Below are 26334 nucleotides of genomic sequence, written 5' to 3'. Positions count from 1 at the left end.
GCATTATGCCATGGAGAACTTATCTCTTCTTGTCCAAATAATATTAACAATAATATGGAGATGGAGAAAAAAGAATTTTCAGAAAGGTCATTGTTTTACATGTCCTCAGCTAAGTCTGATTAGAAAGTCTTCGATCAATTAAGTACCCAATTCCTGAGAAATTTCTAGAAGTAATTTGAAATAAAATCCTGTTTTTCACTCAGAAAGCTGTTAATCAATTTCTCACTGTCTTCCAAATATATCTCCATAGCAAAGGGGTAAGAAAAGGAACTAACACATTGTGATAATATCTTTCCATTAATACATGACTAAATGGATAATTGGAGAATAATTTTCCTAGACAAACTAAGATAGTAAGTGATAAAGGATGGACTCAAGCCATTTTTTTGTTTGTTTGGTTGGTTGGTTGGTTTTTTGTTTTTTTGTTTTTGTTTTTTTTACTTCAAAATCTAAACTCCAGTAATAGCCCTTTGAATTTGCTTCAGAGTAAATGGCTGGGTACAATCACTGTCTACAGCTTTATCAAAATCACAGAAGTAAGTGGATTATATTATCTGATGTTATCTCTATTACAAAAATAAATAAAATGCCATAGAGACCTGCCTCTAATAACAGAAAATTGAAGGAAAACTAAACCTAATTTAAGCCTTTTTAGGAATCATCTCAAAGTTTATTCCTGACATGGTTCTATAAGGTCAATGCCGATTCTTTTCAATGGTTATTTGAACCAGTGTTATATTGAATCATATGAAATTGCTATCTTTGTAGGTCAAGATCTGTAGTCTAGTGGCAATTTCATATGGTTCAACTGAATAAGTGCCTTTATGGTTTTGTATCGTCACCTGGTGTGATCTACTCTTTGTCCCAGACTTTCCACTGTCAGAATCAAGCCTGCAGCTACTGGCTATGAATTATAGTCAGTGTTTTCACATGAACAATATGCATTTGTGCTGTATGTAGCATGCTTTAGAGAGAGCAATGATTGTCTTCTATAAAAATATGTAGATTTCCCCATAGTTGATACTCTTTATGGGAAAATAACTTGTATTGATGGTTTGGGAGTGACTTGAATTCATCAAGTAACTTTTATTCTATGCATAGTTAGAAAAGAAATCTCCTGCATTAGTGATGTTATTTTTTAATATTTACCTATGCCCCACATTGTTTTATGTAAGTGCATAACAATAAAAGGAGATAAAGTGATTTTAGGGATAAAGGGATGAGTAATGTGGGACAAAAGAAAAATGCTAGTAAGTGAATGCCAGTAATGAATATAATAAAGAAAATGTACAAAATACATGCCAGAAGATCCTGTAATTCTCTTAAAGTAGGACCACAGGTTTTGGCTGTAAGCTTATAATAGCCCACGCAAAGAGGAATGCTACATCAATTGGGAAATTCACAGTGTCCATTGGACAATAGAAAGCATTTGCAAAGGAAAAACACAACAATTTCTGTGTTAGAGTCAGAAAGAAAATTCGCCAGTAGGCCTTCATAAAGAGGACACTGTAACTATATTAAATTACACCCTCATTAACATTTTTACAAGAAACACCACAGTGAATTTTATACAGAAGCTTTTTCTTAAAGCAGTTTTCCTCAGTGTAGGCCATTAGTTTAAATATGGAAGTATAACTCAGGAAAGGCAAATCAGTGGGGGTTGATGTGATATAGTACAGATTTATAGGTCTCTGCTAAGCGAGATAACCCAGGGATAGAGTTGAGAATATCTAAATGAATGGATGAACAGCTATTCCCTCAGGCAACCTTCCTTAGGGCTTTGATAGATGTTGAGAGGCAGAGAGTTCCCTTATATCCCCTGACACAAGGATCTGGAGTACTGCTCTTCTGGTTTCTATTTAGGTGCAGTTAAATGCAGAGACACATTTTCTGGTCATCATCTAGGTGAGGATAGGATTAGCACCCTTAAAGGAAAATTGAAAGACTTAACAAAGTCATAAACTTGAATAAAATATTATCCCACTTTGAACAGAAGGATGAGTCTACACTTAACTAGATGCAGGGCAAAGAAAAACTTTAGGCACACATAAAGGAAAATCAAAGGTCATAAATCTATTTCATACCTTATAAGCCATAGCAAAAATCTGAAACACATGCAAGGGAGATCTACCTTCAACAAAAATGCCATCTCTTAGAAGAAGCAATTTACCTTTCCAGTATCGTCTTCAAGATAAAATGACTCCCAAGAATAAATCTATGGAGTTCAATGAGCTAACTTGAAGTAATAATGATATCATATGAAAATTATGTGAGACATTGTTCTCTTTTATATTTATTTGCTTATTAGACCCTCAGTGCAAGTCTATGAAGTAAGAACTATATTTATATATTGCTGAGGTACAGAGAAATTAAATGATTTTACCAAGACGTGTAGCTAGTAAATATCATAATCAGGATTGTGGATCAAAATGTCTTTCTCCTGAATTTGTGATCTTAACTGTTGTGCCATTGAGTTAGGGATATTCATTGTAATCCAGTTTAATGCTGGGCAAAAAGTGAACTCCTCTCTACGTGATATTGGTTTTAGAATGTGTGCCTTCTTTTTTTTTTTTTTTTAAATAGCAGTTAGGCCTCAGAGCCAGTGGTCTATTAAATAGATAGGTCTATTTAACCTATCATTAAATAAGTTATTCCTATTTAATGATAATAAAACTACACATGTATGAAAATGCCTGTTTCAATTTTATATGGCAGAAAATCATTCATTTATTAGATCAGTATTTACTGAGTGCCTTTTATGTATAAACACTGTTTAAATGCTAAAAATTGAGAAATGAATAACACAGACAAGATTCCTTCTGTCACAGAGTTTATATTTTATGGAAAGAGACTATAAGCAAAGAAATAAAATAAATAAACAAGAAATTGTCAGGTAGCAATAAGTACTATGCAGAGGATTAAAATAGGGTGATGTGAGAAACAATGACTGGGAAGTGATGTTATTTGGATCTCCAGGGTATTTACCTTCCCAAATTTATATATCTAATCCAAAATTCTCCTCTGAGGAGAATATATTCATCTTTCTATTTGACATATTGACTCATGACACTCAGGTATGCTTGTCTCCCCTGTACACACGCTTGTAATGGCAAAATAAATAAAAGTTTTTAAAACAACATCAGAGTGCATATGTCTGAATAGTTCAAGCTGCATGATCTTTTGAATAGATCTGTTAATATAAATCCCTTAAAGCTACTTAGGGTAAAAAGTGTCACTCACAAAACAGGCAATATATAACAAGTGTTCACTGAATAAATGAATAAATGGACTTGGTAATGACCCCCAAGAGTTGATACATATGATTACCAACTACTGTTACTCTAATAAAATTTCTTCTTCTAATAGCCAGAGAGATGAAAATTCTAAGATGTGTATTTAGAAATACATCACAAAACCTGTAAATAATAAGCCTAAGTAAATACTTTAAATCTTTAGAAAACCAAACATATTTATAGGCTTTTGCTTCCAGCCATAATCAAATAACTGGAACTCTCTCAATAAGAATAACTATAAAATTGAACAAAATATGCAAAGCAACTATTTTTAGACATGAAACAGCAAGCAGTAGTAGACTGTGATCACAGTTGTGAGGTAATCAATCACCCTGGTCTTCTACTGGAGATTCTTTCCTGACACAGAGAAGGAAAAATGAAAGCAAGCATGGTATCAAGTCTTGTTGAACCAAAAAGTCCAACATCTAATTTCTGGACTGCTGAAATGACTGGAAATTTCAGGGCAGGTAGAGAGAAAGGGATTCTACACTGCAGGGAATGGGGCAGAGTCTGGGAGTCTGGGGATACATCATAGGTCCTTGGCCCAGGGCTGGGCTGCACATGTGCAGAATTAGTCTCTGTAAAGTCTAGCAGAAGACCTGTGCTGCAAGAGAGGGGCCAAAAAGTGATAGTATAGGTAATGCCATTCTGGGAGATGTCAGAGTTCCAGCCCCACAAGGGTGAAGAATTTTCACTAAGCCCCTCGGGCCTTAAAAGACCATGGCTTCAGAGTAAGGACCACACTGTTACAACCAAATTCAAGTCTGAACCAAACATGTTTTAATCCAAATGAAACCAAGCCTGTGAGGATAAAGAGGATTTTTTAGCAATTTAACTGTGTGACAGAACAAAACTTATAAAGGAAGGTGTAAAATAGAAAAAAAATAAAAAGGAAGATGACATAATCCAGACTTTACAACATGCCATTCATGAAGTCCGGTGATTAAAAAGTTACTTCCTGTACAAAAAAGTAGAATAAAGAGACCCATTATCAAGAAAAAAGCAGTCAGTAGAAAAATACCTTAAGATGACCCAGATGTTAGAATTAGCACGCAAGGACTTTAAGAAACTGTTATACGTAGATTGAAGGATTTAAAGGATAAGACTGTCTTGGGACGTGAATAGATGGAAGTTTGAGGAGATAGACACTAAAGTATAGAACAATGATATTAAAAAACTATAATAAAAAATTTATTGCCTTAGCTTAACAATTGGAGGTTGCAAAAGAAAGGCTAAATGAACTTGAAGACAGATCACTAGAAGTTATCGGATCTGAAGAACAAAGAGGAAGGAGACTAAGGGTAGAAAAGGTGAACGGGCTCAGTGACTGGTGAAATAATATTAAGGTATTAATGATATTAGAAGAGAGAGTCTAATCTAACAGAAAACCTATTTGAAGAAATAATGACCCCAAATTTCTCAAATTTATTGAAAGAGAAACCAACAAGTTGCAGATTTAAGAAGCTCAGCAAACCCCAAGCGGGATAAATACAAAGATAATAACAGCAAAAATACATTATGCTCAAATTGTTGTAAATTAAGAAGGAGTATTTTTAAAGCAGCAAAACAAAAAAACACATGATGCGTGCATATGAACAAAGATAACAAATGGGTGTTGAAATCGCATTGGAGACAATGATTAGGCCATAAAACAAACAATGTCTTTGCTGGAAAACAACTGTAAGATTTCTATAGCTGGATGAATATATTTGTCAACCCTAGGCATGACAAATTAACATCTTCAGAAAAATAAAAGCCGAGAGAATTGATTACCAAGTAGTTTAGGGTATAGATTGTGAAGATAGAATGCCTGAGCCATGTGATACTGAACAGATTATTTAACCTCTTTGTGAATCTGTTCCCTTCTCTATAAAATGAGAATAATAAAACTTGTCAAAATTTTAAATGAAAGAATCCATGTACTGCACTTAGAACCATGCCAGGTGTATATTAAGGTCTCAATCAATATTATCTAAAATATAAAATAAGGCCTATGATTTAGAATAAATTTTTTTTCAACAAGAAATGTACAACAATAGTTCTGTGAGGGAAAAATATTCTCACAATTGTAACTTAGACCTTGAGAACAGAGTGAGTGCCTTCAGGCCTAGTTCTCTACCTTCCCGCAGAATTATATCCCAATTTCCATTTGGGTGATAAGTTAAGGATCTGTGGAGCCTCCCCCATTTCCTCAGGTCCAAAGAGTTTTATCCAGTAAAACGAAAACCCATAGCCTTGAGGAAAGACCAGCTTCTTCCCTGTCTTATATTTGTGTTCTCAGATCTATTTGATGTCAGCTGATCTCATATCAGTCTTCACAAATCAATGTGGTTTCCCAACTGAAATGCAGCTGAGCCCGTAGGGAAACTCTCCTCTGACCTGAGAAAGGAGCTGAGAAAAGCCTCAGCCAAGAGCATCCTTTGATGAATCCATCAAGAAGAGAGACAGAAATTATCTGGACATGAGAGCGGAAGAACCAAGCTATATACATGTGAGACCAGATATCTACTTTTGGATCCTTTCATAAATATCCTCTCAAAAGTTCTTTTCAGGTTGTATGCCACCTGGTCTCTCTTCAAGGTGAATCCAGAAGCTTAAAACCCTCCCCCACCCCTTTCCCTACAGTCTCTCCTTGCTTAGATTGTAATGCTGACATGTTTTTCCTCCACATTCAGTGATTCTCTGTGTCAGACTCAATGAATTTTAAAACAAGTGGCTCTCCAAGTAAACTTTGAGTGATGTGTAATGTGAAAAAAGAAAAAAAAAACAGTCCATTACATTTTCTGAAAACACTCAGAGATGCTCTGGGAATAAACAGAAAGTCAGCAAAGTGAAAGAAGACCTTACCCCCCACATACATTGCTGTAGGTTCTCTCATTTTTGCTGTCTAGAGGAAAAAAGTCTGAAATATTTGAGAACAAGAAACTTAAAAATAATAGTAGGAGAGATTAGGAGTAGAGTTTTTAAATTGCAAAAAAAAGATTTAGAGAAAAAGTAATGAGGTAATAAATACGATACTTAAAATTCCATTAAAATAAAAAATTAAAATGAAAAAGGATAAAATGAATACGATTTGGGGTGACTGTAGTAGGCTAGAAGTCAGCAAAAACATAAATGTAAAAGACATAAAGCTGAAATTAAAGAGTTGAAACCTGTGAGATAAAATGTAAGAAGGGCTCATTAATAACTAGTAAAAATTCAGCTCAAAATGAATTAAAGACTTTAACATTAAGACCGGAAACCATAAAACTCCTAGAAACCCAAAACAGGGGGGCTAACTCCTTGAAATGACTCTTGGTGATGATTTTTTGGATTTGACACTAAAAGCAGAGGCAACAAAAGCAAAAAATAAACGAACAGGACTACATCAAACTAGGATGCTTCTGTGTGGCAGAAGGAACCTTCAGCAAAATGAAAAGGCAACCTACAGAATGGGAGAGGATATTTGCAAACTACATATTTGATAAGGGGTTAATATCTAAAATGTACAAGTTAACCTGCTTTAAGGATCTTTCCCAGTCAGTCCCGCCCCCCGCCTTGTTCTCCCACAGTTTAACCCTTTTCCCTAAGATGCAGTTTTATCAGCCCACAAATGTGAATTGGGGAGGTCACCAATATCAAACCCCCAGACAGATTTCCTAGTGAGGTTTGAGATTACAATGACAGATGTTTTTGAACCTCCAGTATCACTCTTCTAAGCAGTTTTATTTAAGAAGAATATAATGTATGCTTGGGGAAAGTATCCAAACTCAGTTTATATGCTGCTATAAATACAAATGTGGATTTAGGCTTAGAAAAATGTCCAGGAAGAAATATGTCACCAATAAGAAAAATAAAATACCACTGGAGGAATAATTCTTGATATTCTTACAGCCAAAAACAATAGCAAGCAATTCTTTGCCAAAGTGTGTGCAGCTCTGTTCTGGAATGTGCATAACATTTTCTAAAAAGTAAGCATTTATTGCCATAGTGCTATGGCATTTTGTGATTAACTTCAGCTCCAATCCTGAATAGCTATGTTTCTAGAAGGATGGTACGAGCGTTACTTCCGTCAGAATCACTGAAGTCCTTGTTAAAAATGCATTATTACTAGGTTATTTCTATGTTCCAATCCAAATGTAGTGAATTGGAATATCTGGGGATGATACCCAAGGGTCTGCTTCCTTAAAACAACCCCTGTCAAAAACAAAACAAAACCCGGTCATCATCCCCCATCCCTACCAGTAATTGTTGCGTGCCCTGAAAATCAGAAAGTCACTGTCATAAGGTTAAGCATCGATCATAAAAATCATGATTTCTGTTCCACCGACTCAGAAACCGGTAACTTTGTCACATTCCAGAAATCTCTAAGGCTACATTGATGACATTTTCCAACAGATGATGTTGCGACTCATTCATGTTTGACCTTTTATGTTTGTTTTTAAGAAATACATGCTAGACTTTTAAAAATCCCGGAAATGTTACTGCTATTTTTTTTTCAAGGAGTCTTAACATGGATTTCATGTGTCTTACCATAAGTGAGGTGAACGTTAGCAGCCCTCATGTTATAGCCTAAAGGGAGACCCTAGAAGTGGCAGAAACTCTGTTGTTTAAATGTCAAACCAGACATTTAGACCACACCTGCAGATTCAGCTGGCAGCTACAGGAATGGGTAGATTAATTGGAGGTGGAATAGAGTGGGGCAAGAATTGGAGGTGCAGGGGAAAGGATTGGAGGGGGATTTCTGTCCATTGAAATGTATAGAGCACAGGTCCCTGATCTTCTGAGCCAGCAGCATGAGAGAATAGAGTGCTCACGGTTTAAGTGGTCAAGAACATGGAGAAACAATGCAGTGACCACCCACGGCTGGGAATTGGTTGCTTTGCCCAAAATCTTTTGGGTCATTTCTGGTTCTCTCTTTCACTCTCAAGACTGACTTGTCAGGAGATTCTTCTGGTTCTCCCTTTAATATTTATCTGACCACTTCATCTCCATTTTCACCTCCTGGTCTGGACCATGATCTCTTCTCGCCTGAATTATTGCAGTAGCTTCCTAATAGATATCCTTGTGTCCCGTGTCACTCCCACAACTGATTCTGCACACAGAAGCAGAGCAGTCTTTTAAATCTTAAATCGGGCTGTATCATTCTTCTGCTCAAAGCCCTGCATCGAGGCTGCAGTTCACTCCTGGTAAAAGTCAGTCTCATTGCCCTACCTCTTGTTGGCCCGACCCCATCTCCAACTCCACTACCTCTTGCTCTTTTCACTCCAGTCACACCCACTTCCTTTGGTGTCCTGGAATGCTTTTCCACAGACATTTGCTTGGCTAACTCTGTGCCCTCCTTTCAGTCTTGTCTCAAATATTTCTTTCTCGAAGAGGCTAGATGGGACCCTCCCATTTAAAATTGCATCCCACCTCCCACATATACACTCCCAGAGCCCTGCTCTCCTTTTTTACTTTTCTCATAGCACTTTATTTTTTAATTTTTTAAAAAAGATTTTATTTATTAGAGGGAGGGTGAGAGAGAGCACAAAGGGTGGGGAGAGGCAGAGGGAGAGGGAGAGGAAGCAGACTCCCTGCTGAGCAGGGAGCCTGATGCGAGGTTCGATCCCAGGACCCTGGGATCATGACCTGAGCTGAAGGCAGATGCTTAACTGACTGAGCCACCTAGGCGCCCCTCTTTTTTCATAGCACTTTTTGCCTTATACCATACTGTGTCAGTTATTAGTTATTAAGCTTCTGGTTCATCTTCTGTTTCCCCACTCCCTTTATGAGAATGCCAACTATAGTAAAGCAAATACCTTTGTCTGTTTGATTGTCTACTAAATCCTAAGCACCCCAGGTATACAGGATGTGCCTCGTATATAGTAGATGCTCAATTAACATTTGTTGAGTGAATTAAGTAAGTATTCATGAGGTAGACCTGATCCTGACAAAGTATAGGGAGAAATTGAAAAATAATTATAAAGGATTAAATAGAGAACATTAACTATAATTAGAATAAGATCTGAGATAGGCAAAAATAACTAAATGGGCCAGAAAATCTGAGTGGGCCTGGATCCAAGTAACTCATTACAACAATAGCTCATTTGTAGGGATAAGTAGTTTTGATGTTGCGGTTCAAAGCTACCCACAAATCATGCTTTTAGCTATTGCCTCTGTGTTCTAGGTTGTATTTTATTTTTTAACTCTAAGACATTAGAAGAAAAAGCCATTAAACGTCTCCAAATCTTTCAGCAAGTTCTTCTGTCCACACAATGATCAGGAAATAGGATTCTATACCTAGAATTCTATAAATGGAGGTTTTGAGAAAATAATGGAAAATTTCAGGAAAAACAATCTCATAATGGAGATATTTACCTCTGTTTATTCTAAATAAGGTGTGATCAGCTAGTAACAGTAGCAGTAATCTGCTATGGAGAAACTTGAATGAATGCAAGTTTAGCATAGATTATTTTTTCTCCCAGAAGAACATTAAAATATGTCAGTGAATTATGGTCACACACTGGACTACACTTAAGTCATTATTCACAGATTATTTCTCTTTTCAGTATCCCATCCAGCTTGGTGTTATGCACTGAATTGTGTTCCACCCCTCCCAAATCATATGTGGAAAAGCCCTAATCCTCGATGTGACATTTTTTGGAGATAGGGCCTTTAAAGAGGTAATTAAGGTTAAATGAAGTCAAAAGAGTGGGACCTGACTCCAATAGGAGTGGTGTCCTACAAGTAGAGGAAGACACACCAGGGATTGTACGCAATGAAAGAACCAGGTGAGGACATAGCAACAAGGCAGTTGTCTGCAATTCTTGCCAGACCTCTACTATGGCAATACCTTGATCTTCAACTTCAAGCCTCCAGTATTGTGAGAATATAAATTTCTGTAATTTAAGCCCCCTAGGCTTTGGTATTTTGTTATGACAACCCTAGCTGACTAATACACTTTGTCCTCAGACTAATATTTATAGCAGGTATGTGGAGCTGGTTGTAGACTTGTTTGATTAGATATTTCTATTCTTTTTCACTACTCACTTTGAAACCAAAGTTGCAATTGTTTGAAATTCTAACAGCTAAGATTCTCTGTCATTCTATTATGGTAACATACAAGTGCCAAGCTGCTTCTTTTCATTTACACTATCCATTAATATTATTTTCCAAGTTGAGGACATTGTATATGGGAATTTGAGTCAATAATGATGTGTTGTTGGAAGATTTCAGGGTAAGTTTGACATAGTGCTGCAACGTGTTCTGTATTTTTTTTTAAAGGGAAGGGGAACCCAACTCCATATTTGCAGCATTGCAACAGATGGTACATCCCTGTAGTAGGAGAGTGATGTCCTCATCAAGCTGTTGATACAGTTTGTGAAATTTAAATCTTTACATGATTGGGACTGCTATGAAGATGGATATTCTGAACAATCCCACATATTTTTAAAAATTCTTGTCTTATGTGAATCAGGGTCACTGAGAGAAATTATCTGACATATGTTTGTTCCTATAAATACTTAAAAAGATAGCATCATTCTGTTTTATTTGAGTCCAGACATGAGGATGGTTTTTTCCTAGGCAATATGGCATTGTGAGCAGAGGCATATGGATCTCTCTTTATTTATAAGTCCCTAAAATGACCAATGGAATAATCAAATAGGGAAAAAACTGCATCAGTCCTTGAGATAAGGGGAGAGCCCATCTAGAAGCTAGACACTTAAAGGAGTTTCTATTTGATATAAGATTGAAGGAACCGAGGCCTCAAGGCAAAGGAACAGCCCCTGTGACATTGAGTAGAGTCTTTCAAAGAAGCGGGTAGAGACTCTGACAGTGCTCTGCCTTGTACCCCAACTCAGCAGAGTAAATGCTGGAGGCAGAGCAGTAGTAATAGGCCCACCATTCAGTGCCCTCTCACTCTGCTAATAGGCAGCATTCAGACAGCAAACCAGCTGCAGTGCGTGTTGAGTCCTTTACAGAGAAGGCAGATTTCTCAGAAGTCTGTCCGTATCTCACCATACTGCTCGTGTTCATGTGCTTGCTCTTTCCCCACCATCAGTCTCCTCAACACCCATAATTGAGAAGTTGAAACTAGAATATACAACTGAGAAATAAGAGAGAGAAATACTCTCTTCTGATTTTAATCAGAACCTAAATATTCTTGATTAGAATATTTGGGAAGAACCTCATCTAAATTTATGAAATGAATTCACTGTAACTTCTACTTGACTATAAACCAGAATGGAGCAAGCCTATACCTTCTTTACCTCTCAAAGAATAAACAAACAGAAAAGTCAAGAGGCCTATGTAAAAGTATCACAATTCCAAATACAGGGACCACTCTAATAGCTCAGCTCTGAAATAATCTAATGTAAGAAAAAAAAATTTTAATGTTTTGTGACCTCAGTCAAATGTTTTGATTTGTGATCTCAACACAATTTAAGAGGTTATTCAAGCAACAAGCACAAGCAAAGAAGAAGCAAAATGTGATCAAATAGGATGGCCTGGGAATCAAAATCAGGGCTATCGATTTAAGAATTGCACAGAAGAAGTAATGAGTCTGTTGGATGCTGACATTAATTATGATGTAGAAAATGAGCTCAAGGGCGCCTGGGTGGCTCGGTTAAGCATCTGCCTTAGGTTCTGTTCATGATGCCAGGGTCCTGGGATGGAGCCCCGCATCAGGGTCCCAGCTCAGTGGGGAGTTTGCTTCTCCCTCTGCCCCTCCCCCCCACTCATGTTCGTGCTCTCTCTCTCTCTCAGAAATAAGTAAATAAAATCTTAAGAAAAAGAAAAGATGAGCTCAAGAGCTATCATGTGTGCTTCCTAAAACTGTACAGACGGTCCTTGGGATGGTTAACCTTAGAATTTTTTGACCTTATGGTGGTATGAAAGTGATATACATCCAGTAGAAATTGTACTGTGAATTTAGAATTTTGGTTTATTTCAGGGCTAGCAATATGTGCTATGATGTTCTGTCATGATGCTGGACCGTAACAGCAAGCTGCAGCTACCAGTCAGCCGCATGATCATGAAGGTCAACAACTAGTACACCTACAACCATTCTGTATCCATACAGCCATTCTGGTTTTCGCTTCCAGTATTCAATAAATTCCATGAGATATTCAGCACTTTATTATAAAATAAACGGTAGGCTGATGAATGTTTAAGGTAAGCTAGGCTAGGTAAGCTATGATGTTTGTGAGGTCACATGTATTAAATGCATTTTTGACTTAATGATAATTTCAACTTATATTGGATTTTTTGGGAACATAACACCATACTTCAAGGAAGATCTGTATAATGTCTTAGGTTAATATAAGAAAAGATTAATCAAAAAGAACAGCTTCAGTCTGAGTTAATCGTAGCCAGAAAGGACTGGCAGGGAGCTTTGAAGCACATTAAATATTGAGAGGTAATTCTCAACCGTTGTTTTAAATATAGTTACAAAATTGATTAAAGAATATTATCTTAAAAACAATGCACTATATACTACTAAAAAGAACTTGATGGATTTTATGTCCCTGTAAATATATCAGCCTGAAAAAGATAAAAGAAATTTCTGTGAATAATATACAAGAACATCTTCAAAAAACTTTAAGCAAGCAATGTTACATGCAGAACTTGATTAATTTTCAAAATAAAGGCTTTCTTTATTTGCTTGACATCAATTCTTGAGAGTAAGTTTATAGTGCCTCTAGGTGACATGTAAGTGGGTGTTGAGTAGACCATCAATAGAACCTTCTTGGAATTAAAACTGCTTTGCTTAAATATAACTTAAATTACTACCACACATTTGTAATAATTAAGAAAAACAAACAAAAAAATCACTGTTGACACTGTCATTGGCCCTACAGCACCCTTTGGCATATGGTTCCTAACACAATGGTAGGGCTTTACACAAGACATTTAATATTTATTTTAACTGGACAACAGAATAACAAAGGAAAGGAAAGCAATTTGTAACTGACTTTATTTTTAAGTCTTTGGAATCTTTTTTGTCAGTTCCTATACAGAAATTAAGATTGAAATCCAAGAGAATTTCTTTGTAATAGTGAATTAGCACTCAAATGAGCTTGGTTAAAGAAACAAAGCTCTTTCAAGAAAAAGGTGGGTTTTCAGGGAACACAATTGTCAATAAATGCAACATCAGGAGGTTTTGAATGCCTAATATGCTCAGCTGTTTTGCTAAATGGATGAATGAATTATTCAACTATTGCATTTTTTTCAACCTTTGAACCCTAATACATCTTTTGAATGACTACAGAAAAGGCATATTATTTTACAAATAGGTCTGAAAAATAGACTGAGCATGAGGATCTCCAATTTAAAGTATTTTGAGAATCCAAATGTATACTTCCACGGTGAAAAATGGTTAAAAATACATGTGTGGCATATTTTTTGACATTAGAACAAAAATTATTCAGTTTTTAAAAATTCGGTGTTAAAAATAGGTGAGAATCTAAACTGTTTTTTTTTAAACATTTTCCATATGAATATTCCCACTTCCTTCTGTCACCCCTCACAACAATAACCAGACAGGCTGTTTTAAGAACTTAATATGTGTTCTAGTCAAGCCACCCTTCATATCATAGACTTCTGGGAGTTGAGGTAAGAAATGGGGGAAGAACATGGCTTCTGCTAGTCATCATACCGTAGTATAGCAGAGGGGCTAAGAGTATGGTCTCTGAAACCTAAAGCCAGCTGCCATTAATTAGCTGTGTGATCTTAGGCAAGTTACTTAATCTTTCTGTTCCTCAATTTCCTCACCTCCAAATTTGGGATTACAACTGTGCCTATGTCATGAGATTGCTGTAAGAATTAAAAAATTAATTTGGTAAATTCAATAGAAATATCTGTTCTTATTATTATCAGCATAAGTGTAGAACATTTCATTTTAATAGTAATTTAATTGGACAGGATGTTCTTGATAGAAATTTAGTTTTCATTCCCACGTGACACACAAAAGTCAGAATAATTTTCACTGATAGACTACCAGGGTTGAAGTTGTATTGCCTTGACAGCCTCATTATATTATTACATTAAAATGACACACAGCATATTAGTAATCTCCATTAACTATATTTTTAATTAATTATGATCTATTTCAAATGTATTTGCATGTGTGTGTCTGTATTTATATAGGTGTGTTACATATTATTGAAACTCCCTCATGTATTCTTCCAAGATCACAGGGAGTCGTAGTTAAAAATACACACTGGAGAAGACAAACTACCTGGATATAAATCCAAAATCTATAGTTTTCTTACTTGGTTACTTTGGGAAAGTTACTTAATCTCTCCTCTCCATACTTAGTTTCCCCATTTGGGAGATAATTATTCCCTATCCCCAAATGGGGATAATTGAAGTACCTACCAACATGGGGTTTTGTGAGAATTAAAAAATTAGTATTTGAAAAAAAATTAGTATTTGTTAAGTACTTGGAATACTGTAACATTACTTAGCATATAGTAAATACCAATGAGCATTTGTTAGTCAATAAATACATCCCACGCTGTCCACAAGTGGAACTCCTAATTTTATATTTAATATTCTTTGCTTTTCTTTATATATTGACATGTCTATGTTCTTTAACCAAAGACCACCAGGAACACACCTGATTTTGAACAAGCTGGATTTATTACTCATTGAGCAAGGGAGAACCCATACCATGGGCAGCCATGGGCATCTCAGTAAGGGTGTCAGAAAGCACTTAAAAGATTTAGGTTTCAATTAAGTGATTTTTTTAGGATTATTTAAATAAGTGGACTTTGTTCTGGATTGAATGCTATAAGGAAGCAAGGATAATTCTATGTTGGGGTATCTTGAGAAACCTTATTTGGAAGGAGGAATGTCTGGAGGGAGGCTAAAGCTATACTTGATAAAAAGCAGAACTCTTATTAGCTGGGAGAGGGAAATGTATGATATTTTTTATGGTTCTCACAGTGTCCTTGTTTTTACTTAGACAAATTAAGTAGTCTTATTTTTTGTCTTACTCCATCATAGTCTAGAATGGCCTTATCTTATGTGAGGCTCTAGGAAATTGTTTATGTCCAACAGGAGAGCACCATAACATAGCTTTGAGTGCCAGGCCAGCTTCTAAAAAAAATAAAGTCCTAGCTGATATATCTATAAGCTTAATCATATTGATGATTGTGCTCTAGTTCATTTATTTCCACCTCTGTATAGTATTGTGTAGTATGGACAAGCAGAATTTAATATTCCTTCCCTTTTTGTTAGATACCTGAGTTTCTGGATATTTGCAATTATAAACAATGTTTCAATGATAATTCCTATCAATATCTACTGAGGTAAATGTCTGATAGTTTTTCCAGGGTATATACCTAATAGTATTCACATCTTCAACCATAGTTAAAAATTCCAAATTATTTTCCAAAATGGCTAAAACAACTTAGAGTTCTTCCAGCAGTGTTTAACTGCCCTAGCTGCTTTATATGTCCTCCAGCACTTGGTATTATCAAACTTTCAAATTTTTGACGAACTAGTGGATATAAAATGTTATTTCAGATTTTATTTTTCTATTCAGTCTGGTAGTCTTTGGCTTTTACTGGTTAAAAGTTTAGTTTTTTGCAGTCATTTCTTCGATCTTACTTTATTCTCTTTGTTCCACTTTTTCTGTGTTTTGTTTTGTTTTTCCTTTCTTGGCTCCCTTGGTGAATTTTTTGCAACACTTTTGTTTTTATTACATTGCTTCCCTAGGTTTGGAAATTATAAATCCTTCTCATTTATATAAAGACATTACCTTAAAATATCAAGGTAAAGACTCAAATTAATACAGTCTATAATTAATATATTTACTTTCTCAAGGGCTTTAGGTCACCTCTGATTTCCCTTCATCAGCCTTCATATTATGTAATCTTGTATTTTAGTTCTGTCTTGTGATTCATAACTATGTATTAGCTTTCTGTTGCTACCATAACAAATGACCACAATCTTAACACCTTGTCTTACAGTTCTGTAGATCACAAGTCTGACATGGGTCTCTCCAGCCCAAAAATAAGGGCTTAGGGGAACTGCATTTCTTGCCACTCTAAGGGAGGATCTGTTTCCTTGTTCATTTCAGGTTGTTGGCAGAATTCAGCTCCTTGCAGCTGGAGTACCAAGATTTCCATTTCCTTGCCGATTGGCTATCTGGGAACTGTTCTTAGCTTCTAGAGACCACCCATATTCCTTGACTCTCCCGCCATGTCCTTCAGAGTCGTCAGTGGCAAATCAGGCACTTCTCTTGCTTTGAATCTCTTCTCTTACTTCCATCTCATCATTCTGACCCATCTGAGAAAGGGTCTCTGCTTTTAAGGACACATGTGGTTATATTGGGCCTGCCTGGATAATTCAGAATGATTTGCGCATCTCAGGATTTGAAACCTGAATCACATCTACGATATCCTTTTTTCCATTAAGATAATATATTCACATGGCACCTGGGTGGCTCAGTAGGTTAAACGTCTGCCTTCAGCTCAGGTCATGATCCCAGGGTTCTGGGATCAAGCCCCCACGTTGGGCTCCCTGCTCAGTGGGGAGCCTGCTTCTCCCTCTCCTCCCCATTTGTGTTCTCTCTTGCTATCTCTTCCTGTCTCTCTCTCTCAAATAAATAAAATCTTAAAAAAAAAAAAAAAGATATTCACAATTTCCAAAGATTAAGGCATGGAATCTTTGGGGGACCATTATTCTACCTACTACACTCCCCTATTTAATCATTATAATTATGCTTTTACATTCAACATTTACTCACATGTAGTATTTTCTTTGGCTCCCATGCCATCTGGCATCTTAGACCCTGCTTCTGTGTTCACATTCTCTTTGAAGAGAAATAAGTCCTTTGGAAATTTCCTTAATGATGATGGTCTTCTATAGATAAATTTTCATTTCTGTCTGAAAATGCCTGCCTTTGTCCCTGATAATTAACTCTAGATAGGCAATTCTAGGTCTCCCACCAGGCCATTAAAACTGGAAGTTATGTGACCTGGGATCAATAATGCCCCCACAGGAGAGGGCAGCTTTAGGATTCTAATGCCATATCAAGTTCATGCTGTGGATTTGGAGAATATTTTGATTTTCCTTTCTTGTAATTCCAGTTGTAAAATTGAAAGGTTTTATTTTTAAAATAACATATTTTAATTTTAAAATAACATTTTTTTATCTTCCAGGAAGATAAAGGAAATGTCATTTTTCCTAATGCTCTTGCAAAATTAAAAATATGTGTATCCTGATAATACATAGCAAACAAACCGTAAGACGACTCTGAAAGTTGGAGAGAAGGAAGATAAGCTAGAGATCTTAAGACCCAAGAAACAACAAGGCCCTAAGTTGCCATGGTTGTCTTTCTGCCTCTCATATCTCAGACTTGGTGTGAAAGAAGCCAGCAACCCAGAAATACTGGCGAGTGCAGATTTTTTAAAAAGCCCTAACAAATGTCTACTCGGGCAATGTTATAAATTGCTGCTAATGCAATATAAAGATTGAAATCTATTCTGTATCTAGAAAAAAACCTAAACTCCTAAGGAGAAAAAAGACACAAATTGGTAGAGTGTATTAAAAAATATGACCCAACTATACATGTTCTGCAGGAAACTCACCTCAGCTATAACTAACAGTATACCCAGGTTGAAAATAAAAAATGGAAAACAAGATACCATGAAAATATTACCCAAAGAAAAACAGGAGTTCTGTATTAATATCAGGTAAATTAGACATCAAAGCAAAAAACTTATAGAAACTGGGGAAGACATTATATAATAATAAAAGGAGTCAATCCACCAAGAAGACAAATCCTAAATTTGTATGTCCTAAACAATATACTATAAAATATGTGAACAAAAACTGATGGAACTAAAAGAAGAAATACACAAATTCACAATTAAAGTCAGAGATGACAACATTCTACTCCCAACACTTAATAAAACAACTAGGCAGAAAATCAACAAGGATTTAGAAGAAATGAACACCATCTCATTCAGCAATATCTAGTAGGCATTTATAGAGCAGTCCATCTAACAAGAATAGAATACATCTTCTATTAATAAGATAGACCATATTCTGATTCATAAAACAAACCTCAACAAATTTAAAAGAATTTAAATCATGCAGAGTGTGTTCTCTGAGCACAATTGGAATCAAATTAGAATTCTGTCACAGAAAGATAACAGTAAAATCTTCAAACACTTAGAAATAGAGGACACACTTTTAAATAACCCATGTGTGGAAAAAGGAATTCTCAAGGAAAATCAAAATACTTTGAACTGAATGAAAATGAAAATATACCAAATCTGTGTAACATAGCTAAAGCAGTGCTGAGGTGGAAATTCATAACACTAAATGCTTACATTAGAAAAGAGGTTAAGACAGAAATCAATATAATCTGCGCTCCCAGTTCAAGAACCAAGGAAAAAGAGCAAAAGAAGTTGAAAACCAGCAGAAGGAAGGAAATAATTAAAAAAAGGACAGAAATCAATGAAATTGAAAACAGAAAAACAATAGAGAAAATCAATGAAACATAGAGATGATTCTTTGAACAGACCATTAGAATTGAAGCTTCTAGCAAGGCTGATAAAGTAAGAAGAGAAAAGGCACAAATCACTAACATCAGGGAATGTCAATTTAACAGGGGATATCACTGTAGACCTTACAGCCCCCAGCAAAAGAATAACGAGGGAGGGCGCCTGGGTGGCTCAGTCTTTAAGCTTCTGCCTTCCGCTCAGGTCATGATCCCAGGGTCCTGGGATCAAGTCCCACATCAGGCTCCCTGCTCAGCGGGAAGCCTGCTTCTCCCTCTCCCACTCCCCCTGCTTGTGTTCCTGCTCTCACTGTCTCTCTCTGTCAAATAAATAAATAAAATCTTTAAAAAAAAAAAGGGAACACCACAACTTTATACGCATAAATTTGACAATGTAGACTAAATGGAAGGAATCAAAAAATCAAAGTGGAAAAACATAACCTACTGTAATTTACTCAATATGAAATAGATTAGTTTTATCCAGAAAATAGGAGAAGAGGGGACAAAGACAGTACAACAAAAAGTACAGCAAAAATTCACCATATTTATAGGCTAAAAAAAATCACATGATAATATTAGTCAATGGAGAAAAAGCATTTGACAGAATTCAACACCCATTGATAATAAAAACCCTCAGAAAAATAGGAATAAAGAGAAACATCCTCAATTTGATAAAAGGCATCTACAAAAATGTATAGCTAACATTGTACTTAGTAGTGCAAGACTGAACTATTCTTTCCCTAAGATTGGTAACAAAGTGGCTGCCTTGCTCCAATATCTCATGGCTTTCTTCTCTGTATGTCTTCACATGGCCTTCTTATAAGGACACCAATCATTGGATTTAAAGCTCATTCTAATCCAGTGTGGGACCCCACCAACTAAATACATTTGCAACGATCTTATTTCCAAATAGGTCATATTGTAAAATTCTAGTAGACTGAATTTGAGGGGGGGAGGGAGGCAGGGGGAGACACTATTCAACCTAATACATGTACCCTGGTTGTTTCAATGTCAGTATTCTGGTTGTGACATTATACTATAAGTTTGTAAGATCTGACAGTTGGCGGAAACTGGGTAAAGGATACATAGGATCTCTGTGAAATTACAATGTCATGAGACTCTGTAATTATCTCAGATTGAAACATTTAATTTTAAAAATCATATATTGCTATTCTGAGGGGTTATACAGTGGGTATATCTTCAGAATATCTCCCTGAGCACATTGCTGGAAACAAATATCTGAAGTTTACTTCCTATAATATTTATTTCCATTGCAATGCTCTAAGCATAAAAATACAGAAATATTTCAGACCTACAAAAATGTACCAGTCTCATTTTTTGTTTGTTTGTCTTATTAAGTCCAGAAAAGTTTGGACATTCTTTTATGACCTCATAAAGAATGCAATGTACAAATAATTGTATACCGTTTAAATCATATGCAAACAATAAAATGTGCCCTTTATTTTCAAGAGATCAACAATAAAACTTTAAAAAAATTTAATAGAAGTTCTGTGAAACTTGTACTGGATGAATAATTTCTTAAGTGATAAAATTATACAGAAGTAATTACTGGGCCATTCTAAGAAATTCAAATCTCAATGTTTGAGAGTATGTGATCAGCAGTGAACACTGTGTTATGTAATACAGTACTACCGGACTTATATCTCACAGATTGAACTAGAATCCACTAAATTCTTCTGGAACTGTCCTTTATTTCATTTATTGAATCACAGTGATTCCATGTAATTCATGGGCAAAAATAGAATTGACAGTTTTTTGAGGAGCTCAGCTAGTTTCGGTTATTTACATCAATATATACTGTATTTACAAACAACAACAACAACAAAACTAAAGGGAAAAATCACCGAAGGAATAGATCATACACAACAAATATATATATTCAGTTATATATTTATTTATATAAAGACATCTATAAAATTGAGGTTATTTTTCAATAACTATTACCTCAGTATAGACTTGGTTAGCTTAGCAGATCTGAAGAGTGTTTTCCTTCAGGCATTATTTTCTCAAGCTTTTATTCATCATATTTCTCTTTTAATAGCTCAAGAAGATTCTTATGACTGAATATTCTATTTGCTTCATTCAAAATATGCCAAAAGCTAAAATTAAGCTTATTTTTAAAAAAATGACCAGGTATTAGAAAAATGTTTTAACCTGTTTCCTTGATAAAACCTGTTTCCCTCCTAAAGTTTTCAACCTTATATATTCCTCACAATTGCATGGTCAAGGTAGACTTTGTAAGAAGTAGAATTCCCTTTGTAGTAACCATAATTTCCAAAACAATGTAACACCACTAAATTTTAAGTTAATTTTAGTCTATTAAAAGAAAAAAATGGAGACTTTTCAGGTAATAATATGCACAATTGTTAATTTAAATGATAGTGTGAAAGACTCCACAGGTGAAGAAATTCCTTATGTTAATTTGCAGTTATAGGAGTTTTTCTACATACTGTAGCCTTACATTGGTCAAGGTTCTCCAGAGAAACAGACAAATAGGATATATGTATAGATCATATAAGAGGAGATTTATTATAGGAATTGGCTCACAGAATTATGGGAATGGGGTCACTGGTGTAATTCCTGGTTTTCCAGAACCAGGAACTCTAATGTCTAAGAGCAGGGGGAAGATGGATTCCACAGCTCAAAAAGAAAGAAATTTTACCCTTCGTCCACCTTTTATTTCTACCTGGGTTCTCAAAGGATAAGATAGTGCCCCACCCACATTGGTGAAGGCTGTCTTCTTTACTCAATCTACCGATTCAAATCTACTGATTTAATTTCTCATCCTCACAGACACACCTAGAAACATTTTAGCAGCTATGTGGGCATCCCTTAGCCCAGACAAGTTGACATATAAAATTAACCATCACAAGACTCTTAAGCCTGTAAGGATATTAAAAATTGTTTTCATTTTATGTGAAATATGTATCGACATCGTTATTTTCTTATATTTAAAGAAGTGAAGCGTTTATTTCTGTATTTTCTGTCATTAATGTGCCAAATACTTTCACTGTTGAAAGCAACAAAAGTAATCATTTTTGGCTGTGGCTGATGTTACAATGCACAATAGCAACAATTCAATAAACTTAAGTGAGAATGCTTATGGCGCTCCATAAACTTAAGTGAGAATGCTTATGGCGCTCCATACTAAGCAAAGAAGAGTGCCCATTTATTTTCACTGCAGTGGTGGTGGGCAGGAGAGGCGGGAGTGAGAGGGGAGAGGAGAGAGATTAAGTTATGTACTCCTAGGAGAAAAAGAAAAAAAAAATCTGTAGGATATTTTTCAGAACTGAAAAACTATTTTCGAAAGAGGAGTTAATGTAACAGCGTTCAGGTAGCATTTATGATTGTGTGTGCACGCAGAAAGTTGAGGGATGCACGATACATACAGTTTGCCTTAGAGTTTAAACTATAAACAAATATATTTAGTACGTTTATTTAAAAGTTAGGATAATTTAGCTTAAAATATCTTAATTTCTCTATGAGCTTCTAAATGTAACCCATGTGATTGGAATTTGATAGTTCTTCACATAAAGAGAATGAGAATTATCTAAGACCTGTATTATTTCAGTCCTTTATGCTACAAGGGTGGGCATTTCAAATTATCAGATGGAAACAGCAACTAGCTTTTATTTAAGGTAATGTCAAAGACATTTACTTCTTAAAATCTTTACAAGAAAAACAACTATAGCTTTATATTTTATAATATACCACTAAACTTGAATTTTTTCTGCTTTCCATATAGCTTCAAATATCTCTTAGTCATTTTTAGCCAGATCTATGGACACATGTTGACATTAAGTGTCAAATGTGTGTCCCATACAAAATAGCCAAACTTCAGGCATCAAAATAGAAGGGAAGCAAGGGCAAACAGTATTTATCCCCAGTTCATTGGTCAACATATGAACAGACATGGACAATTCTAAATTAGTCGCCTAGCAATTCTGAGATTTAGATCACATGTGCAGATAATATATTCTGTAAAAGTTCTAGAAAGTATCTGGTGAGTCATGTAGCTGGGGGTAGAGAGAGATACCCCATTGGTGGCATGGGCTCTTCATTATATCCACCGCTTACCCTTTTGTGGACCAAAAGGAAAGGGAAGACTGCTCCACCCGAAGCCACCCAGGGCAGGCTTTTTCCATATGCTATATAGCCATAGGCCCTCTCCCACTGTGTTCAGTGCTCTGAAGCAGATTCCATTTATTTAGAACTAAATATAGAACTGTAGAGATAAAATTGACCTTAAGGATTGTTTTACTAATTAGGAAAGTTAGACTCGGAATTATTAAATCACCGGGCTAATAAGTGATAAAGCTGGTGATCAAACAGTCTCTGAGATTTCTAGCCCAGTTTCCTTGAACTACACTCTGCTGTTTTTTCCCCACTCCCTCTCCTTTTTTTTCTAGGATGTAGCTAAGAAGCAGTGAAATAATGTCTTGTTGGCACTTGTCCTTCTCTGTACACACAGAAAAATCGTATTGTTGACCATAACAATTTGTTTAATTCTTAAGGGATTTCTGTACTTTTCTCCAAACAGCCTCAAAACCAGTGGACTTGAAATCATGCACTGGCCCCATCCCTAATACTACACAGTTGTGCCATATTCCCTGTCCAATTGAATGTGAGGTTTCACCTTGGTCAGCTTGGGGACCTTGTACTTACGAAAACTGTAATGACCAGCAAGGCAAAAAAGGTATGTATTATTAACGTGACATGCTTAAAACTCCCATCAAACATGAATTATTTTAAATAATGTCATTAGTGTGCCAAATACTTTTATTTGTTACTCTTTGTTACTTGTGCTTATTCATTCGTCCGTGGTATTTTCCAGAATGGCTAATGAATATCGACTGCAAAAGATGAATAAACCTACTCTGATGTTGGTACCTAAACATTAAAACTGAAGTTAATTATCTAAATCTTTGTCCGCTTATCTGTAAAAGAGATGTAATATCTGCTCCAAAGTTTTCTCTATTCAATGAGATAATAAGCATAAAGCACTTAATTCAGTGCCTGATCCATAGCTAGTCCTCAAAAAGCAAAAAAACTCCTTATTACTTTGAAGGTAAGAAAGGGGGGGAAGAAAAGCCCTATTACTCTTATGATGCACATGATATATCTAAGAGGACAATAGATGCAGTGGTTTCCTATGTGGTGGGCATGATGGGGTAATATTCACAGAATCTAGTTATTAGAAACATTTTACTTTCTTTCTAAGATAGTCTTCTAGTGATTCTAATATGTTCACATAGCAGTAAACAGACTTATTAATTTTGCTAGTGATTCAAATATGTTCACATAGCAATAAGCAGACTTATTAATTTTGGTATACCCTGTCCAGAAGGGCAGCACTTAGGTGCTGTTAAAGCACAGAGCATGACTCTGAAGAGTACTCATTAGAGCCCAGATGCTTTATATCACCACTAGTTCATATTTCCAGGGCCACTAAAATCAACTAAGGCTCAAACAGACAATTTATCTGGGACCATCCAACTTCTCAGAGGTTTCCTTTCAAATTTAATTATGTGATAGTGCTGAAAAATTCAAAGTAATACCACTTTGTCTGGTCATGAATATTTCCAAATAGCTTGAGATTTTACTGTGTCTTTGAATATTTTATAACTACAGACTTTCCAAATCAACCAACCAAAATCATTTTCTGTGTGTGTCTTTGTCTGTCTGTCTTTCTCTCTCTGCTTCTGCCTCTCTACCTGTCTCCAGTCCTGTGAAGGAGATAAGAGGCATATGACATTTCTTGCCTTTCCTCCTTGGCCATTCTGTTCATTCATTCATTTATTCATTTAATAAATGATTAATAGGCTCACACTAAGCTAGAGCTTGGGCATATACTAGTGATTAAAGCAAATCTGATTTCTACCCTCTACCCTCATCCAGTTTTCACTCAAGTTTTCATTCAGCCTTCGGAAATATTCAACCCATGGCGGTAACAATAAATATGTCCTTCCCCAATAATTCAGGTTTCAAACTGAGGAAGAGGCGCATTACCAATGAGCCCACTGGAGGCTCTGGGGGCTCTGGGAACTGCCCTCATTTACTGGAAGCCATTCCCTGTGAAGAGCCATCCTGCTATGAATGGAAAGCAGTGAGGCTTGGAGACTGTGAACCAGACAATGGAAAAGAGTGTGGCCCAGGCACTCAAGTTCAGGAGGTTGTGTGCATCAACAGTGATGGTGAGTCAGGCAGGTGCATCTACCCTGCTGTTATGAATGTCTACTTAACCCTTGAGATATGCCTTACCTTATGGTAAAGTCTTGTGTCCCTTCATCAAATGGGTTCCATGTACAAACGCAGAAATAGCTTCTTCCTTTCTTCCTTCCTTCCTTCTTCCTTTTTTCTTTCCCTATCTCCCTTCTTTCCATCTCTCTTTCCCTTCTTCTTTCTTTTCTTCCTTTCTTCTTTCCTTCCTTCCTTCTTTTTTTTCTTTTTCTTTTCTTACCCCCTTTATCTCAGTCTCTCAATCTCTCTCTTTCTCTCTCTCTCCAATTGTGGCAATGAGGAGGTTCTTTGAACAATCACAGGGTACTTTTTAATTTGAAAGCAGGTAACATAGAGTAAGAATTAAATCATCATCAAGGCAATCCAGTATTAAATTGCCATTTAAAATAACATAGTGGGGCACCTGGATGACTCAGTTGAGCATCCAACTCTTGATCACAGCTCCGGTCTTGATCTTGGGGTCCTGAATTCAAGCCCTGTGTTGGGCTCCATGCTGGGCATGGAACCTACCTAAAAGAAAAAAAAAAATATCCTGGAAAGGTAACATTTTTCTAAGTGGGCATTTTTAACTTGCCATAGATATTTAAATAAAGAAGGATTGTAAGAATTGGTTGACTTGAATCGAGAAGCCTTTATTTCCTGCCCTGATATTGTGTCTTAGGGATATAATTTAATTTCCAGACTCCCAAGCCACATGGCCTATCGTGGCCTAGATTCCTGAGTCAACCTTCAACTTCTGCACACCACCCACCCCACCCCCCGCAAGGAGTGTCATAGAGCTACTGGGATGGTGATTTTCCACAAGGTTCCTTTCCTAAACCATAAGAATACCTTAGATTTTCACAACTGATTTTTGTTTGATAAAATATCCTGTCTTGTTTTTACCCTGATGTAAGATTTTTACATTCTTTCCTTGAGTGCTGTTACTATTTTGGGGAGGTCCCCTTACTCTTCAGTAATCTCTGAGTCATTCTTAGGAAATGTAGAACTCCTCGTGACATAGCTTAAAACCTTTGACTAAGATCATCTCTAAGGGTCCTTCCAACTCTCGAATGCTATGACTCTGCACATCAGAGTAGCATGAGCACCAAGCCCCAGGGTCCCCTGATTTGACAGTTTAAGCTGTTTACAGCATATGCAGAAGCATTCTGGTGCCCCCTTAGGGGGGCAGTGGAACATCTGGTAACCGTCATAATTCCTTCCATCCTATTTTCTTCCAGCAAGCAGGATTGTTTCCTCCTGTGACTCAGTCACTGTTCAGTAGAGAAAGATACTCTCTGGGATAAGACACTGACAGGCACT

General features: G+C 36.2%; 1 protein-coding gene across 3 annotated transcripts in view; it reads left to right on the top strand.

Annotated features, from left to right (window-relative positions):
- Positions 1–26334, top strand: part of THSD7A (thrombospondin type 1 domain containing 7A) — a 425464-nt gene that overhangs the window by 237640 nt on the left and 161490 nt on the right. For all 3 annotated transcript variants that reach the window (XM_088018343.1, XM_028119633.2, XM_088018342.1), the window contains 2 exons: positions 23333–23488; positions 24774–24986. In XM_088018343.1, coding sequence (XP_087874469.1) covers positions 23333–23488; positions 24774–24986 — 369 coding nt within the window. The remainder of the gene's footprint in view (positions 1–23332; positions 23489–24773; positions 24987–26334) is intronic.

Source organism: Eumetopias jubatus, unplaced genomic scaffold (assembly GCF_037043125.1).
Source record: "Eumetopias jubatus isolate StellerSeaLion01/CBP00866 unplaced genomic scaffold, mEumJub1_p1.0 scaffold_14, whole genome shotgun sequence".
NCBI classification, from domain to species: domain Eukaryota; kingdom Metazoa; phylum Chordata; class Mammalia; order Carnivora; family Otariidae; genus Eumetopias; species Eumetopias jubatus.
The sequence above is the reverse complement of the archived record's forward strand: the minus strand, read 5'-3'. Positions and strand labels throughout refer to the sequence as shown.